The sequence below is a fragment of the Pyxicephalus adspersus genome, chromosome 9, assembly GCF_032062135.1.
Source record: "Pyxicephalus adspersus chromosome 9, UCB_Pads_2.0, whole genome shotgun sequence".
NCBI lineage: Eukaryota > Metazoa > Chordata > Amphibia > Anura > Pyxicephalidae > Pyxicephalus > Pyxicephalus adspersus.
In genome coordinates this window covers 4,107,556-4,126,279 of record NC_092866.1, presented here as the reverse complement: position 1 = coordinate 4,126,279, position 18,724 = coordinate 4,107,556, and the positions used below count along the sequence as shown (strand labels likewise).

Sequence of the window (18,724 nt, the reverse complement as noted above, 5' to 3'; positions counted from 1 at the left end):
CAAATTATATATATTATATAACAAAGTATATATTGAAGCTGACTGCAAAGAAAAGTATAGACACTTACCTTGTGTACAAGTTCGGCTTCTTCATCAAAACTAGTGAAGATGAGAATTTTCTGGGCATTGACTGGCTTAAAATCCAAGCACTGCAGCAACACAGACATCTTCTCACAGTCTAAACACATGTGCAATATCTAGGCAAGAAATAGAAACATTACAAATGCATTCTACTCCAGACTGCAAGGGCTGTGATTTCTGCTTGTCAATGGGCCAATGTGAAGGCTAGGGTTGCAAGTTTTGCAACAAAGTTCATGATTTTTTACAGAGTTGTGTACATTATGTTCTTATTCAGTTTCTACGTGCAGTATGGTGACAAATGTACACACTTGGATTCTCCTAGCTTACTGTACCTGTTGGACATTTGCAAACATTATTGCCTGCTCCATACTGGTAATGATAACCTGTGGGCAGGATGTATAATTCAATAAGAGTTCCATATCCTTATGCCACGTATTTCCAACAGCAACAATCTGTTCAGCTGTATCATCTCTTGTTTCCACAGACACAGTTTTCTTAAAGGCTTCCAGTATGTCTGACATCTGGAAAAAATATAACAGTTACCAGGTATACCACACTTTTGTAAAAGGGATGTGAAAGACGTAACTGGACGCCTTGGACATCCACATCCACATGTCCTAGGTTATTCTCTAATGGATGATACAGCAATTTATATATGTGCATACATAACAGAATATTCATGCATCATGCAGTTCAAGATACAGTAATAACCATGCTGCAAAGAATCTATATAGATACAACATGCAAAACAATCCATATGCAGTCGACAAATTCACCAATGAAATAAGATGCTGATGCATGGGATTACAGTGGCACTGCATTACATTAATAACAGAAAAAGATTATGATGACAAATGGATGTTACAAACACTTTCTGAAACTTCAAACTGAGCAGCCTGCTTCTACTATACCTACCACTATACTTACCACTAGACACAGTGCAGCAAATAATATTCTGCAACAACAGAATAGTAAAGGATCTCCACTTAGTTGCAAGCTTGTTCTTCTTTATCTTTAAATCACATCATAAAACAATCAAAATTACCTTCTATTCATAAAGAAGAATCAAATGACTAGGTGAGGGATTTTCAATATTGTATTAATATTGAGGGCATCTGTTTGCTGTTGGGCCGTCTTATTGTGAAAATACTACTTAATAAAACAGTCAGGTGAATGCAAACATCCCAGGTGGTGGGTTTGTTCTTGGTATCTAGAGGGCAATAACGTTTTGGTTTCATATGGCATTGGAACAAGCTCTTACCATCAAAGCATCATATTAAAAAACATATGTTCACAAAAGCATATCTTAGAGAAATCATGTAAAACATGATTGAAGAGAAGGGATTTTTAAAGCTCTTAAAGTAGTAAGAAAGTTGGATCATTCCCCATGGTTTTTTTTTAGGAATAATGAACTAAAAACGGACAATCAATCAAAAAAAAGCTCACCTGAGAGCCAGCTTTGGAAAACAGCACATCCACTTCATCCAGAACTAGATGGCAGAGCCGCAAAAGAAGTAGTCCATGGTGCTCCATGCATCTCAACAAGCAGTGCGGAGTTGTGACAAGCACATCACCTTGTCATTCAAATATAAAAGGACAATTTAATATTTGTCAGGCCCAATAACACATTCATTGAGCAGGAGTAAGTTGAAATCATGTATTCTCCATTTACAATGGTTTTAGTTTTTAATGAAAGGAGGAAAAAAGAAAGCAAAACCTCTCTCACATATTCAACTCCTCGATTTTTAAGGTAAACACTTTAGCATAACATTATTACTGTGCATTTAACATCCAATCCGTAAGCAGGAAGTGGGGAGATGACACAAACGTCTGAGATGTAAAGCGCTTTCTTCTTCTGGCTGATAGTGACTATGCAAAAGCAGATTTTGGAAAGGCAAAGGAAAGACCTTACCCGTGGGTATTTAGTTTGTGTATTCAGAGGTCTGCCTGAAATATAACCACAAAAGTATTTAATGATGTGATGAATTGAACTCACAATGTTTTCTGAAGTTGATCCCTTGAATCTCTTCATCTGACTGTCCAACCAGTACTAGCATTGGGTTCACCAGCCGAGCACATTTACAGTAATCCAGAAGAAGATTGTAGACCATGTGACACTTGTCCCACCCAGAACACAATACGATCACATGTGGCTGAAAACCAATATGATTGTTACAATGCAATAATAATATCATAGATCATGATATGACTTCCACAGACACAAGCAAAAAAAAAAGTGTTTTAATGCCAATTTGTTATCAAAATAAAAAGATAATAAATAATACCTGCTCTATTGTATATTTTTGGAATGGAAGTACAGTAAAGTCTTAGCACTACCAGTTATTGGCTGAACTTTGCTCACCCTTCATTTCTATCAGTCAGAGAAACAGTCTATCCTAGTGATGGACCAATAGAAATGTGAGGAGTACAAGTAATGGACGTACGACCAGACAAAACATCTTGATGAAGGAGGGAGGTATATTAGCTATACAAGCAGGTGTTTAGAGGCTGCTGTAGGTAAGTGTGTTCCTCCCCCATTAGGTATTCAAGGTCTCTAAGTATGATCCAGGCAGCTAAGGTGTATGTGGAATACATAGGTGTATGTGAAATACATATGTGGAAAAAAATTACACACACTGTTCTCTCCAGCCCCCTTTAGCTGGGCGCACCTCCCAGAAATTTAGAGTTTGGTCACAACACAGGCTGCCACCTGAATACAGTTTCTTTCAACCAAGCTTTAAAAAATTTTGGGGTTGAACCTCATTCGTGTAAGCGTGAACATACTTACCCCATGTTTTGCAGCCAGTACTTTATAAACCACTGATGCGCAGTTAAGATAGCTCAGAAGAGGAGGAATATAGCACATTGGGTTTGAGGAATCAGGGCTGATGACAATTGTGTCAGATCCTTCAGCGATTGGAGTCCAGCAGTATGATTCTGTCAAGTTGGGTCCGCTGTTGCCAGTCGCCATTAATCGCTGGAAAACATATCAGTTTAAAATATTTGCATATTCTTCAAAAGATTTAGGCAGTTTCCCCCCAACTGTGCTATAACCATGTGCCTCACTAATTTGTACAACATCCTGCTCTACAATAAAGTTTTGTGCTAAATGTGTCACACATGAATGCTTTAAAGATACCTCCTGGACCAAAAAAGCTTGGGCCTTTGGTTGTGACAATAGAAACATAATCTTGTCTTCTGCCTGGCAGAATGGTGTACCCCATGCCATGGCAAAACACCCACCCGTCCATCGCCATGGCATCAGTAATTTGGCTATGGTTAAGAAACACCCTGTTGCTATTACAGCAGGAAGACTGTTACTCCACTCCAAATGGGTAGACTGTTCCCATGCAATGGCAATGAGTTCAATCTTTCAATTATCATGGCAACACCACACCAAAAGTACATTGGTATACACTTACGTCACCTCACGTCACAAGTCCCTCCCCAGGTTCACCCTCCCTCACCAACATCCATGTTGTTAGACAACCATGACATGCTGCTGTCATAACTTTCTTCAACATTTCCCTGCCTTCCCCTTTTAATGGCCATTTTCTACTCTGCCCACATATTTTTACATACAAAGACATGCATCATATTAAAAAAAAAAAAAAAAAATAAAAACTTTTACCTTTTTGATACTACCACAAAGAGAAGCAGATTCCAGGGTAGGATAAGCTGTTAAGGTTTTGCTGATAAACACTGCTTGCTGGGGATTTCTTACAATCTTTGGCTGCTAAGAAATCAATTATCATGTCAGAAGCATGTATTCAAACTGTTCCCACTTTAATTATATTCTTATTCATTTATCATTTGCTCTAAACCATGCAATCATAATAGATATTTTTCCTAATTTCTGCTCTCCAAAGATCTTAGGCCCTAGGTTAAGATACCATCTAAAGCCAGACTGCTGTAAGAAAAAAATAACGAAGGTTCAGTATTCAACATGAGTATAGATACACAGAAGCTGGAAGACAGCACGGTGTTAGTATGACATCCAGCAGTTGAAAGGGCAATAACTTTAAAGCCTCTAGAGTGCCTCTGATTGATTCTAGGGATAATTATATTAGGTAATCCTTAAGGCCTAAAAATTAATAAACTCATATTTGAGTCTACCCAAACAAATGTAAATGTGTTCTTTTATTCTTTAGTAATATAACAGATCAGGTTTTCTTGTAGGTTTTTAACCACCTGAGCGTTACACTGAGGTCTAGATTTTGGAGTCCAGGCAGAGGTCAAAGCAGGCAGCAAATGGTCAAAATTAGGCAAAGATCAGCAAAGGTAAGATAAGACACAGTGTTACACACTAGCCATAAGTGGCAATTTTTAAAACTTTGATTCTGTATTTATTGGGGTTTGTTTTGAATTATTTTGTATTTGATTGGATACGGGAGTTTGTATCCAATCCAATACAAAATAAGAATTTGAATTTCCAAGTTATTTACTTTTATTTTATTTATTTTTTTATTTTTTTGTATTGGATCGGATACAGGAGTTTGTATTCAGTCCAATATAAAATGAGCGTTTGAATTTACCAGTTATGTACTTTGTATTAATTTTATATTATTTTGTATTGGATTGGATACGCAAGTTTGTATCCAATCAAATACAAAATATAAATTTGAATTTCCAAGTTATTTACTTTTTTTTCATTTTTTGTATTGGATTGGATACGGGAGTTTGTATTCAATCCAATACAAAATGACAGTTTGAATTTACCAATTACACACTTTGTATTTATTTGAATTATTTTGTATTGGATTCAATACAGGAGTTTGTATTGAATCCAATACAAAATAAATGAATGAGTTTCAATTTGAATTTCCCGCACACGCGCCGACGTCATCACGCACGCAGGGAGAAGCCGTCCGTTTTTTTTTTTCTCCGCCGGACGGCTTCTCGTTTCAGAAGGCACCCGGCGCTGGAACGAGAAGGACGTGGGACGATCAGCGGGACCAGGTAAGAAGCCGGCCGGCATCGTGTCCCGCCAGCCGGGCGGCGGAACACAAGATGCCGGCCGGCGGAACACAAGATGCCAGCCGGCATCTTACCGGTCCCGCTGGCACCCGACGCTGGAGAGGGAGATCGACGGACGACGCTGTACGGAGGATGACGCTGGAATACGAAAACGACGCTGGATGAGCACAGGGGGACCAGGTAAGTAAGGATGGGAAAAATCTCGGGGTTAACCATCCTTGCAATTTTTTTTTGCCCGAACGAAGGTCGGGCTTAACGGCAAGGAGGTTAAGAGAATATAGGTAAATAAAATGAAAAAAATATATATTTTCTGTAATTTCTGAAAGTTATAATAGCGCGTACAATAGCCTCTATGTACATGAAATGTTATATGGGTTGTCAAAAAGAATTTTCAGCCCTTACCCCTTACTATATGTTTTTTTCCAATCACCTCTAGTGTTTAACCTACCTGGCGGGATTCTCGAGTGTGGCTCGGGGTGAATATTCCATACCAAAAGCGGTAACCCTGATGCCCGCGGCGTCCTCTAGCGATGCCTGGACGGCATCTGTGTCCCCCGCGTGAGCGTTGGGGAAGGGAGGCCAGGGGAAGCAGATGCTGGAGGGCATCTACTTGTGAGTGTGTGGCTGGAGGGCAGGACCATTGGGCTGGTAGGCGGGAAATTTAAAATACTAAGAATTTTTAAATGTACCACTTAGTATTCATACCCCCAGGGAGGTTAATATATATATGACCTTACATTTGCTTCTGTTTGACAAATCGTTTTTTTTTTTTTTGTTCCTTTCATGTAAAACCCAATAAATACATTTTAAAAAGGCAAAAAGAATTTTAAGAAAAAAATGGTAAAAGTTAAAAGCATTCAACATCCAAATGTAAAAGTAAGAACAGTAAAGACAACACACCTCATCTTTCTCTTCTGGTGGGGTTGAATTTAAAAAATAAAGAAGCCTGAAATAAAATAAAAACCATTCTGTTATTTATCTGCAAATGGATGACTTTTGAATGTTTAATGTATTAAAAGATTTAAGGATACAATAAGGAAAATTTGGCACATTATATCTAAATCTCTCAGTATTTTATTATATTATTCAGGACTTACTTAGTAAAAATTTGTTCCTGTCCCATGTCGTCAGGAGGTGGAGATGAAGAATTTCTATTCAGTGTTCTAGGAAAAATATATATATTTTTTTTTAACAGACATAGAAATCCAAAATACTTTATCAGGAGCTCTGTTTATTTACTTGTAACAGCTATGGCAGTAAGCAACAAGTCTAGCTAAACACAGTTGTAAAATATGTCTGGGTGGGGTCGGAAGCGGTGCGGAGACTGAGGTGGTGTTGTTTAATGATGTAGTGGCAGATCAAAGGCCAGTCTTAGAGTTACATAGTTAGGTTGAAAAAAGACATAAATCAAGTTCAACCATTAGGTACCTTCTAAAACTGCTTCTCGAGGGAGCCTATTCCACATTTTTACACCTAACTGTTAAGAATCCCTTCTTTATCCGGAGATTAAACTTCTTTTCATCCAGACACAAAGAGCGCCCCTTGTCCTTTGGATAGACTTCATGGTGAAACATTGAGTAGCAAGTTCTCTATATGGACCATTTATATATTTATACAGGGTGATCATATCCCCCCTTATACGTCTCTTCTCAAGGGAGAATAGATTCAGTTCAGCTGCTATCTCTTTATAGCTGAGCTGCTATCTCTTTATAGCTGAGCTCCTCCGATCCTTTAATTAGTTTAGCGGCCCTTCTCTGCACTCTCTCTAATTTCTCAATATCTTTTTTTGTGAACTGGTGTCCTAAACTGGACTGCATATTCCAGATGTGGTCTGACCAATGCTTTGTACAGGAACAGGGTTATGTCTCCATCTCTGCAATCTATTCTTCTTTTATTAAAATACAGTAAAGTAAGTATAGCTAAAGGGCTGTTCCTTGGGTTACACATACTCATCAAGTACTGGAGAATGGTGGAGAATACTTGAGATACAAAATAAATCAGAGCACCGCAGAAATCAGTAAAAGGATTGGGTATGTTAAAAAAAAAAAACGCATTAAAAGAAAGTTGTCTGCACGATACTCACTCCATTCCCCTGCAGGACAACATCTTCTTGTTTCTTCTGTTCTTGTAGATAATCTTTGATTGGTATGTATATGATGATGCAACACCCACGCATAGTATCCTGCCAACCAAAGCTGATCCTGCGCATGCGCAGCTCAGCTTTTTGCCAGATTGACCAGGCATGTAGGAAGGATTATTGCAGGCAATATTGACCTGCCTGACCATGGATTCTTAAAAAGTGGAACTTTAGTTCTGCTTTAATATTTTAAAAGAATTTATTAGATTTTATTAACAAGACGAAATTAAGATTCTGATGTCATCAGGTTCTCTGTACATGCACCAATCAAAGATATAGCTGTTATCCATCTTATGAGGTCCTCCATTTATACTAGTCTTCAGATTACTCACAACAACGCTACAAACATGGGAAACACTGCATATTGACTAAATACATTTACAGCTTCTACAGAAAAAAAAAAACATACTGTACCCTATTCTGGCGATGGATTCTTTCTGGGTCTCTGAAAAAGACAAGTTATTCTCAATGTCTGCAAACTTCATTAACATTTTCTATTGTGAAACTAATGTTAGGCATTTACAAGGATAAATGTTCACAGTTTACCTACAGTAAGTACTGCACAGTGCCAGCAAACTAGCAGCTTCAGAAGGAAGTCAGCAAAAGCAATCCATGCATTAGTCACATGACACTTTAAAATCTGCTATCTTGATTTAGAAGGGTGAATGGGACTGTTTCACTGCTCCAGAAGTTAAACCTATGATGGGATACACTATAAGTACAAAAGTTGTGACTACCTTACTATCACCCCTATATGGGCTTGTTGGATTTTTCATTCAAAGTTTATGGGTATTGCAATGAAGTTGGACCTTCCTTGAATTTGAATAGGTTCTACTCTACTGGGAAAGTGTTAAACAACATTATGCAGTGTCTGTGAAATTGTGTGCCCATTCAGCTAAAAGAGCACCTGTGAGAGATCAAGTACTAAGGATATGGCTGGCAAATGGCATTCAAATTGATCCCAGAGTCTTCAATGTGGTTAAGGTCAGGCCATGCCAAAAGGGTCAAACCACGGGGGCACAGTCAGGCTGGAAAAGAAAAGGGCCTTTCTCACTCCACATTTAGAAATGCATATTTCTAAAATGTCTTCAAATTCAGAAGCACTAGAAACACCCAAAACTCAAATTTTTGGCTATATAGGAAGGTGTGACAGTCAGGCATCAAACGTTTGGCCATATAGCACATTGGCATTTCCTGTTAAGTACAAAATCATTCCCTCTCGTAAATGTTAGAAATTGCAATACTAAGGCCTGTGTCTAGTGTCCTCACAATGTAAACAGGTAGGAATTCACCAATATGGTTAGGAAATGCAAACAGTGACTATAGCCTACCATTAGATAGTCTTCTTGTACGATCTACTTTGCACAACGCAGGCCAGGGAGACTCAACACCAGCAAACACTCCTGTGGTTGGCATTTCTAAAGGATATTGCCCTTCTCTAACCACTGGAAAAGTCTTCTCTTCACTTTGACCCCTGCAGAGATAGTAATTGTCATAGAAATTTACATATCAGAAATGAATTTTTTTGTAAACAGTTGTAAACACAACTGTGATATAAAAAAACAAAACACTTATATGCTAACATAACCTGGAAGACATTAAAACGGAGAAAGCCAACATTTAAAGAAGATTCAAACCTGCAGCATTATTAATCAAGTTAATTATTAATCACATGGCTCTCAGCAGTTGGCACCATCTCAGTTGCAATGCAGTTCTGGATCCTAAAAAGCACTGCTTGCACATTTGACAGTGGGTGCCAGTACTGAAATGCTCAAAGCCACCCCAATTCATTTTGTACACGGCTGCCATGAGTAAATGCTAGCTTTTTCTTCAAGGCAGCAGTGTGCTAACATGAGGAAGCGCTAACTGAACCGCAACCTCACTTTCAATCTGAACATAGCTTCAGAGTTATAGTAAGTAAAGGTGGCAAAATCACAAAAAATTGGCAATGAAAATGTAAAATCTTGAATAAGAGAACCTGTAAATGGTTCTTCTTTTAAAGTGGAAGTAAACCCAAAACAACAAAATCACACTTACCTTCAGTCCCGTAGATCAGTTTGTCTGTTGGGAGGTTTCTTCCATCGGGTCCTGCGTCGTCCCAGTGCAGAGGGAGAGCCAGGCACCGCCATCTTCCCCTCTCTTCTTCTATGTTCTTCTTCCTACATCACACAACCTTGCACTGTTCAGGTGCGAGATCTGGTGACATAGATTGGGAAAAAAACTTCCTGATCTCATTGCACATGCGTGAGAGCAGCAATTTTTTTCCCTATTGATGAAAGGGCTCCTTCTCCTCATGCCCTAGATGCTGGGGCATGCGCAGAAGGAGCAGCCAAGAGCCTCCCGGGATGCGTGACTTAGATATCTCAGGAGGCTCTCCACTACCATTTATTCTTGATTCTATTCCACTACCATTTATTCTTGATCTCCTAGGTGATGAGAATTTAAAATAAAAAGGGTGTTGCACTTAAAAAAACACAAACAAAAAGAAGTTTTATTTTAAATAAAAGGGTTGTCTAAAATTCTGAGTTTAGGTACGCTTGGGATGTCTAACTTCCATACTAAGTTACTACTACAGTTAGAGCGAACATTTAAGGTAAACTCCACATTTACAATTTATTTTTATTAAAAGTAGTTTTTTTGGCAATTAGTAGCCCCATTTGATCTTTTCAAACAAACCAGTATCAAAATCTAAAGCTTAAAATGAACTTCTGAAATGATATTACTATTGATAAAAAAATAAGATTTTACAGACTGGATTTAGATTCATGAAGCATATAATTGACCAGGACTGGAAATTCACTTAAAGCACAAACCACCATGACAAGTGATGCAGTTTATTTTCTAAATATTATTCACCTCTGTCACTTCAAAAATAAAACTTTCCAAAAAACTGACAAACCTGATCTCATCAGTGTTGTTCTCTGGTACATCTGTATGAAGAAAAAAAAAAAATCAACAAATATAAATCCTGGTTATAAAGTAGAAAAAAAACACAACTGCTCATGTTTACTGCATTGTCAGCAATAAAACAATATGCAGGTATAAATACTTGGCCCAAACAAATCTCTACCAAGTATACAAAATTCAGCTTACCGTTGTATAGTTTTTGGCCACTCTCTGTACTATTCCAGGCAGAACGTGATACAGCCTTAGGACTGGTTAGTACTTGTTGTTGTTCTTGACAGTGTGAAAATTGATGCTGACTTTTCTGCAGGAACAATGTATTTCCATTATGATCTGCTGAAGACTTATCATTTAGCAAGGAAGTTGATGATCTTCTGTGCTGATTATCCAAGGATGTAGGTTCATTTGTCTGCAGGAGGATGGGCATACTTCCATTTTTGCTTCCCACAGACCGAGTACAATCTTTTACCAAGAAAGCTGGCGGTCTTCCTCTCTGACTGGCAAAGAATGGAGGTTCATTTTTCTGCAGGAGAACCAACCTACTTGCCTTCTGAATATCGGCAGAAAGTGGTTTATTGTTTAAATTTTTGCTTTTCTTACCCAGGGTTGGAGTATCATCATTCTGCAGGAAGACCAAACCGCTTTTATTTTGAACTCCTGAGGCTGTTTCATCATTCTGCGGAAGGACTGGTTGCCTTTTAATTTGCATTTTGGAGGCTGCATCTTGTTTCTGCAGAAGGATCATTTCACTTTTGTTTTGGATTCCCAAAGCCTCTGGTTCATCTTTTTTGGGAACAATTTTATTTTCAACTCCTAAAATAGATTCACGGTTATGCTGGCTTTCCTTGGCTTTACCTTTCTGTGTGAAGGCTGATCTAATATTATTTTGACTTTCTGGCTGAGAATTATCTTCCTGCAAAATTTCTCTTTCATTGTGATTGTTAAAGAACTGAGGTTTGACACTAACCGGGTTTATGCATTTCTCATGTTGATTGACTGAAGTGAAAAGAAATGGTTGTTCCACAAATGGAGATACCTTGTTGACTTGGCAGCTTGGGGATACAACTTCTTTCCTGTCACACAGAACAAATGTCAAATCCTTGCACTGCTAATAAGCAAAATCACACAAATCACTACACTTTACCCCCCTGGCATTCTAATTCTGTCCGTATTTTTATGCCAAAATTGGTACATTGTTTTGCATGGAAATTTATTTTACATTGTAGGCCTATAATTCTTAGGCATAACTCACCAAAATATGTCCAAAATTTAAAAAATTTAATAATAAACTTTAAAAAAAACCCCACAAAAATCTGTTTAAATAAAGGTGCATAAAAATACTGAACCCTGTAATATAACTGTACAGTAGCATATATAATATATATATATATATATATATATATATAATGAAATTACATATATTATATACGTATAATGATTACTCTGTATTGAATTCAAAAGTTATTTTGTATTGAATCCAATACAAAATAATTAGAATTTCCCACCACGCCTACCGCACACACCGACGCATGCAACGGGAACTCCCCAGGAACGTCTGTGCACTTGCTGGCATAGGATCGAAGGCACAGGATGCAGACAGAGGACGGGCATGGACAAGCAGGACTCCAGAGGACGCCGGCAGGACCAGGTAAGTGTTTTTTTAATGTTTTTAGCTGCCCCGAGTTGAATTTTTTTATCCAGAGCCACACTTTGGATTACTGCTAAGGGGGTTAAATGAAACAGCATTTGCAATAAGGTATTACACCCGTTGCTGTCCTACCTTCTTGTGAAAAGAAGACACTCTAATTTACTTGCAAAAGTTCCTTTCAGGAAGTGATATTTGTTTATGGCTGTTGCCTAGTGATGCAAATCATCTACAATCATCTACTATTATTGCATTATTACGACTTGCTAATTTACAATAGGTTAATCTAATGTAAAGCCAGAAAAACAAACTGAGGTCCCCTTTAAAAATCATAAAAAGTTCAAACCTGGAATTATTGTCCATCTTCTGAGCTATATCTGGGTAAAATAAAAAAGAGAAACCAATGAGTTCAACATGCTTTAACAGACACAGCTTAAAGCCAAACTGCAGTCATTTTTGTTTTGTTTTGGATGAGCAGAAAGAATGTTTTTTTAGAAGGATTTTACTACTTTCAGTGACCCCACTGGTGATATGTTTACCTTACTTCCTCTGTCCCTGTAAACCCATGCAAAAAATGGGGGTTAAAATTGTCACTATGACAAGGAAAGACAGATGTAGTGTTCTCTGGACGCACCACCTGGCATTGTAAAGTAACCACTCGGCTGTTTTTGGGTGGTTGCTGAAAAGTTGCATCACAATAAAAGTGTCACCACCCACCTACAGCTTCTTCCCACCCAGCCTAAAATTATTTTAGGCATGATCGCTGAGACGGCAATAAAAACATTACTGTAACTGAACCTAATCCTTCTCTACCCCACTAAAAGGTGATTTGACCCATGTCTCCTATGGAGAAACATACCATCACTTTTATTTCCAGTTGGAAATAAAAATCCAAAAGATATTCCAACCATTACTTATCTTTTCCTAATCCAATACAATAAAAATGTTAGGCGTAATCAAAGGGGTTAAAACGCAGGACGCAGGTTGAGTCTGCTGCTCCTAAACTCAAAACAGCGGCTCAGCTCTCCAGCTATCCAACAAGCCACCCTCTCAAATACAGATGTATTCAACATTGAAACAAGCAATGTTTAGGGGGAAACATTAGACTGATTTAAGGAACTGGCTTCAATTTGTTTTGCATTTCTTTTTTTACTTTGCTATAAGGCTACATACACGTACAGATGATTCTCGTCCAATAATCACCTGAGGGCTGATATTAGATGACAATCTAGCGTGTGTACAGCGCTCATCAGCCAGTTCGCCGCGACAGTCGTCGTAACGACAAATGATGAACGTGAATGAGAGAGAGTGCAGTGTTGGTGCCGCTCTGTTGTTCTCCCCCTCCTCTTCCCATAAGGCAGAACAGTGCTGTATGTACATCGCTTGTCCATGCATTGTGCAGCCTTTTATGGTTGGAAAGGATCGTGAAAGAACCTTTCCAACGACAATTATTGCACGTGTATACCTAGCCTAACTAACAAATATTAAAAAAAATGTACTCCACGTAAATAAATATCTTATTTTTAAACATAAAGCACCATTTTGTCACATCAAAGTGAGAAATTTGTCCCGGCCTACCTTTAGCTTGTCCCTCATCCAAACATCTCCACAGGTTTGGCTTGAACACATTTTCAGTCAATTCTTTTTTTGGAACTTTACTTTCTTCTTTACTCATGGACACAGAATTAACTCTAAGCTGGTTTTCTGGTGACCAGGGTTTGTTGATTGAGGGAATTATTGTGCTTTTGTTTTCTATCTTTAGATCCACAGAATTGTTTCCGTCATAACAAGCAAACTGTTTGTCCACTAGGTCATCATTGACACAAAGCTTGGAAGGAAAAGAAAGGCATGTTAATATTTCAGACTAACTGGACAGAAAATCTTTATTGACCATGACAAATACCACTTACCACAGTGTCTTTAGTAGTTAGATAAAGATAAACAGTCATACATGTGTCCTGAATAGAACATAACTGGACATGGATCTTGGTTGCCTCTGGAGGGAATGAAAAAAACAGTTAAAGAAAGCCTAAAATGATGGTTTGGTGGCTGTATTAGTTTTCTTTTATCCTTTATTTTCATTGGGGATCCTTATTTCATGTCCTTGGCTAAGGCTAACTTACTGTATATATGGAACAGCAGCACTGTCACATTAGGACAGGGAGTGTGTTAAAGGTACACATCCCCTTCTTATTAACCTAACATGGGTATTATTCTGTAGGACACAGAGGTGATGAGGATCAAGAATTGTTTTGCACTTTTCAAACATATATATAAAAAAAATTAGAAAGTACTTTTAACACCTTAAAATGCAGCAAATTGGAGGAACATATAGTTAAAGTGTGTGTGACTGTAACCACTGAAGCCAGACGATCAGCATTACATCCAAGCATTCAGCATCCTTTGGAATGAGCTCGGGAATGGCAATTTTGATGATCTCCCAGTATGCATTGATTTTAATTGCAGTCATATAAACACAGGACTTTGTTCAATACTTGATGCATACCCGCCATATGTTTTTCAACATTTCTGTATCTATTATTCTAAATAACTCTATATACAGTGGTACCTTGGTATAAGTCCTTAATCCGTTCCAGATCCTTGGACAAAAGTAGATTAAACTTCACTTTTAAATTTGCAAAACAAACACTTGGGGTATATTTGGATAATGTTCATTTTTTATTTTAGAATAGATGTCCTTTTTAATTCTGAACATCTCCATATAACCAAAGGCAAATACTACTCAAAGAAAAAGACTTACCTTCTAAGAGTTGATGGAAATAAGAAACAGCGGCCAAGTCCCATTGTTTTGTTGGTCTAAGAAAATAGATAAATAGCACTTAATAAAATGAATATTTTGCACATATATCTGGATCATCAAAAGTACGATTTTTTTTTTCACACAGGCAGGCAATTTGTGATTTGCTTACTATCGCAGGCAGATTTGACATACATTTATCAAATGCCTGAAAGCCACTATGGATGTAGTTTTCTGGTGTTGCGGTGGTCTTGCTCAGGAACTGGAGCAATATTGAAACTGCTAACATTTGTTTGTGATCCTTCCTCATGTACACTTCCAAAATGTCTTTAAAAAAAACTTAAAAAGCAAATAACTTAGAAAGCATTTAGCATTGCTGTTTAGGTCTGTAAAGACAGATCAATGATCAATGCCATGAGATTTGACAGGAAGCATGTGAGCACCAAGTAATGCAGCACCTGCAAAAAAAGCCTTTTCAGTTGCTTTTATTTCAACTGAGAGGGCTTTGTCATTATTTTGAGCAGAAAAACATTAGGAAAATGCTTTCTTAACCACTGCACAAGTGTCTGTGTGAAAACATGATCTGAATGCTTTCACAGCAGGAGGCGTTGGACTGAGAATGGAAGATTGAGTGAGGAATTGTTTATGCTTACTTAAACTCGAAGTATAAGGATGCAGCAGACATGACGGGAGTCTCCTGCTCCCGTCATGTAGCATGCAGGAACCCACATTAACTTTAACATGGCACCCTATAGTAACACGTCAGGTGACTTGACAGCCTCTTCCACTGGCCTAATTTATAGGAAATTCCTGAAGAATTCTCCATAAAAGTGCAAGGGAGAAATGTTTTCCTTTTTTAAATGAGTTAGGAGAGAGAGTTTTATACTGGATAACTCTGTTGCAGCTTCAAATCTGGGCTTTAGGCAAACAGCTAAATGGATCAATAAAATATACATAAAAAAATACAATAACAGACATACACTCTATTTATTTTTAAATGTACCCTTATTAATCATTTGTTTAAACACAGCAACATCAACATTAGTGTTTTCCAACAAGGGTTCCTCCAGAGGTTGATAGGGGTTCCTTGAGCAATGAGCAATTTTTTGCCTATCAGGTCAGTTTAAGTGACACAATGATCTTTTTTGCTATCTGAAGGGTGACATCCTTCCAAATCACTAACAGTGTGAAAAGTATTCTTTTCAATGAACACCCCACTAATATACTGTGAGCTGTGGATATAGTAAATTTTGAAGCGGTTCCCTAAAGACCTGAGTGTTGTTACATGGGTTCCCCCATGTTAAAAAGTGTGAGAAAGCATGCCCTAGATAGTAAAGCTCTTTCCGATTACATTCTGGCAATAAACTCACCGAAAGTCCATTTTGTCCTTGTACACATTGAAGGTAAGTGAGATCGGCTGAATCTGGTGCAACTTAAATTTTGTCGCTCGAAATGGAAGTTGATAACACTCCTCCACAGGACTCCTTATGCTGCATTCAAAATACCAGCACATCAACAATGAAGTGAAGTGAAAAAAGTTATTAATTAATAAAAAAACAATTCTTAATATAACACAGTGTTTATTTATAGTTTGCATATAGTTTATTGGATAAGTGAAAAAGAACTGGCCACATACTTGGACTTTTTGATGGGGCTGTGAATTGCATAATCCAGCAGAAAACATTCAACCAATTCGTCCCCAGCGCTGCAAGTGTTGAATTCAAGAGTGGCTCGACACCAACTTTTCAGTTCTTCACAGAACACTATGCATAACTGTAAAAAATATTTTATTACTATGTACGTATTTCAGACAAATCTTTTTTTTAAAAAGCTAAACTTCTCATCTGAAGTCACAATGCTCTGCAATTAAATGTCACTCCCTTTTTGATGCCCAGCATAAATCAACGCACTTGCTATGAGTGTAAAACATCAAGGAACTGCACCCTTGGAGGTGCATCATAAAGCCTGTGTTCATAGGTGAATGCTGCAAAGAGCAGAACCAGGTCAGAGATTTTTTCCCTTTTGCCCTAGCTCCGCATCCTGGGATGAGGTCAGATACTTCCGCAAATCTGAAAAGACTGAGCATTTAACAAAGGCTACAACTTGTGGTTTTGTCCTTAATGGGCAAAATGACAGCTTGCTTTCCCACACAATTTTTAAAACCACTTACTCACTAGGTGGGGAGTAGCACCATTCTTCAAATGGCTTTGCTTATATATAAATATATATATATAAGAAAAAAAAGCTGATGCAAACTTCAGTCAGTTTGAGCAACACATTACCTCATGATCCCTAAACAAGAACTAAAGTTCCAATTTGAAAAATCAACAATCAGGCAGGTCATTATTGGAGAAAGGGACAGTCAATGTTCATTCTACAATAATTCCTCCTACTTGTATGATGGCCCTAAATATATATAAAAAAAATTCCAAGCTGTTTATGCACAGCTTCAGCTTTGATTGCCAGGATTTCAAGCAATGCAGGTTACCCTTGCACATGCGGAATTTAATGAGCTCCCGCACGCCTACACAGGAGTTAAGTCATCCCAGCCTGGCCAACCAAGATGGCCAAATATCATCTCCAAAGATAAATGGTGGCACCCTGCAAGGAAATGAGGGCAGGTAAGTATTGCAGGTTTAGTGCCCCTTCAGCAAAAAACTGGTGGATTTATTATTTAAAAAAAGCAAAGACCAAAGGTTACCTGTCCAATGGAAAGTGATGCTGGCTTTAGCTCATCTACGTCTCTGTATTTTATGCTGTACAATATATTCAGCTCTTTGAACAGCTGCTCATAATCGCTGCGTGTGTTCACATCCAAAACTTCACAGTAGAAGCAGCTTGGGTCTATCACCTATATGAAATAAAATCATTATTTCTCACACAAGAACAACACATGCAGCTACAGAAAAACTAAGAAATGCAAAGAAACAACAAGTCTCATCCTGCAACTACCACACTGTGAGTATGAGATGTATTTAAGGTTTAGGTAATGTTTAAGGTGAATGTTTTAGTATGTTTGGCAATCACTGTATACAATTTTCCTAATGTTCCCTTCAGTCTTGCACAGATATACCGGCTACTCTCCTGGATTGAAATGGCTTACCCTGATTTCACTGAACACAGGGAGCTTTTTACAATGCGCACTAGAATTTGCAGAAAAAACGTTCTGAAGAAGATATTGCATGTATTACATTTCCTCCTAAAGAAAAAGAAGAACTCTTACCTTGATTAATGATAATTCATACATGTCTGGGGCCAAATTCTGCACTCACATAGAAGAAATTACTCTGTATGTTTCTGTAACAGAGAAATAAACATATAAACATACAAATAACCTAAACTCGGGAACCTCTATCATGATAAAGGCAAAGGTAAAGGCAGAAATTTGCTATATCAAGCAAATAAAACAGTGAGCAGCACAGAAGTGATTGTTCCAAATTAAACTCCTTATCTCTGGAGGTATATTGGTGCCTAGGCACCCTCACTTACCAGAAATCACTGGCAATTGTTTTAGAGAAGTTTCAGTCAAAAGGTAGATATTTTGAGGTTCTGTTTAACAATTACACTTTTATGATCCCTATACCTATACTTTAAACATTTTTATCTCTGCTCCTATTGAAAAGATGTCTGGATAATGAGAAAAAATACATGGGTAGTCATTGCTAAACACCTCTGAAAAATGCTCCTTACCTGGCTGTTTTTATGTAGCTTACTGGAACCCACGGTAGTGCTTTGCCAGGTGTTAAGGTGCATTTTGAAGGTGAATATCATCACAGCACATGGATGAACTACCACAGTAGGCACTAAACTACCACAGTAGTACCACAAACGTACTGCATGCTGAGGGTGGGGGTGAGCACATCAGCAAAGGTCTAGGTTTTGAGCACTGAAACACTTAGAAATATAGTGCCCCGCTAATGTCTTTTCTGGCAGGAATTTTGTGATTATTTGTTGTTTGTGCATTGTCGCAATTGCAAACCCCTATTCCTACATCATAGGTCAGGTTTCTACAAGTTGTTAGCGTTTTCTTCTATCACATCAGGTTTTTTCTCTAACGCTTATTTTAATGCGGTTACTGTAGCGTGGATTTGTATAGGCTATTAATTTACACACAAGACATTGTGGTCAGAGGCTGTGCGCTGCTCTTCGTAGTGAATAAGCAAAATTTATTTTTCTTCTTACACATGTATTTCCTTTCTTTCAGATCATGTCTGGCTCTGCT

At 37.9% G+C, this 18,724-nt stretch overlaps 1 protein-coding gene across 1 annotated transcript in view; it reads right to left on the bottom strand.

The window, feature by feature from the left end:
- Positions 1–17,893, bottom strand: part of TDRD12 (tudor domain containing 12) — a 41,621-nt gene extending 23,728 nt beyond the window's left edge. Inside the window, exons 1-20 of the mRNA XM_072422147.1 lie at positions 17,726–17,893; positions 17,204–17,353; positions 16,139–16,275; positions 15,873–15,992; positions 14,506–14,561; positions 13,655–13,740; positions 13,323–13,572; positions 12,091–12,121; positions 10,289–11,172; positions 10,095–10,125; positions 8,527–8,669; positions 7,610–7,640; positions 6,156–6,221; positions 5,959–6,004; positions 3,713–3,817; positions 2,870–3,058; positions 2,078–2,234; positions 1,528–1,655; positions 414–602; positions 69–197 (exon numbers count right to left, since the gene is read on the bottom strand). Coding sequence (XP_072278248.1) covers positions 69–197; positions 414–602; positions 1,528–1,655; positions 2,078–2,234; positions 2,870–3,058; positions 3,713–3,817; positions 5,959–6,004; positions 6,156–6,221; positions 7,610–7,640; positions 8,527–8,669; positions 10,095–10,125; positions 10,289–11,172; positions 12,091–12,121; positions 13,323–13,572; positions 13,655–13,740; positions 14,506–14,561; positions 15,873–15,992; positions 16,139–16,275; positions 17,204–17,353; positions 17,726–17,749 — 2,952 coding nt within the window. The 5' untranslated portion in view covers positions 17,750–17,893. The remainder of the gene's footprint in view (positions 1–68; positions 198–413; positions 603–1,527; positions 1,656–2,077; positions 2,235–2,869; positions 3,059–3,712; positions 3,818–5,958; positions 6,005–6,155; positions 6,222–7,609; positions 7,641–8,526; positions 8,670–10,094; positions 10,126–10,288; positions 11,173–12,090; positions 12,122–13,322; positions 13,573–13,654; positions 13,741–14,505; positions 14,562–15,872; positions 15,993–16,138; positions 16,276–17,203; positions 17,354–17,725) is intronic.
- Positions 17,894–18,724: the final 831 nt, after the last annotated feature.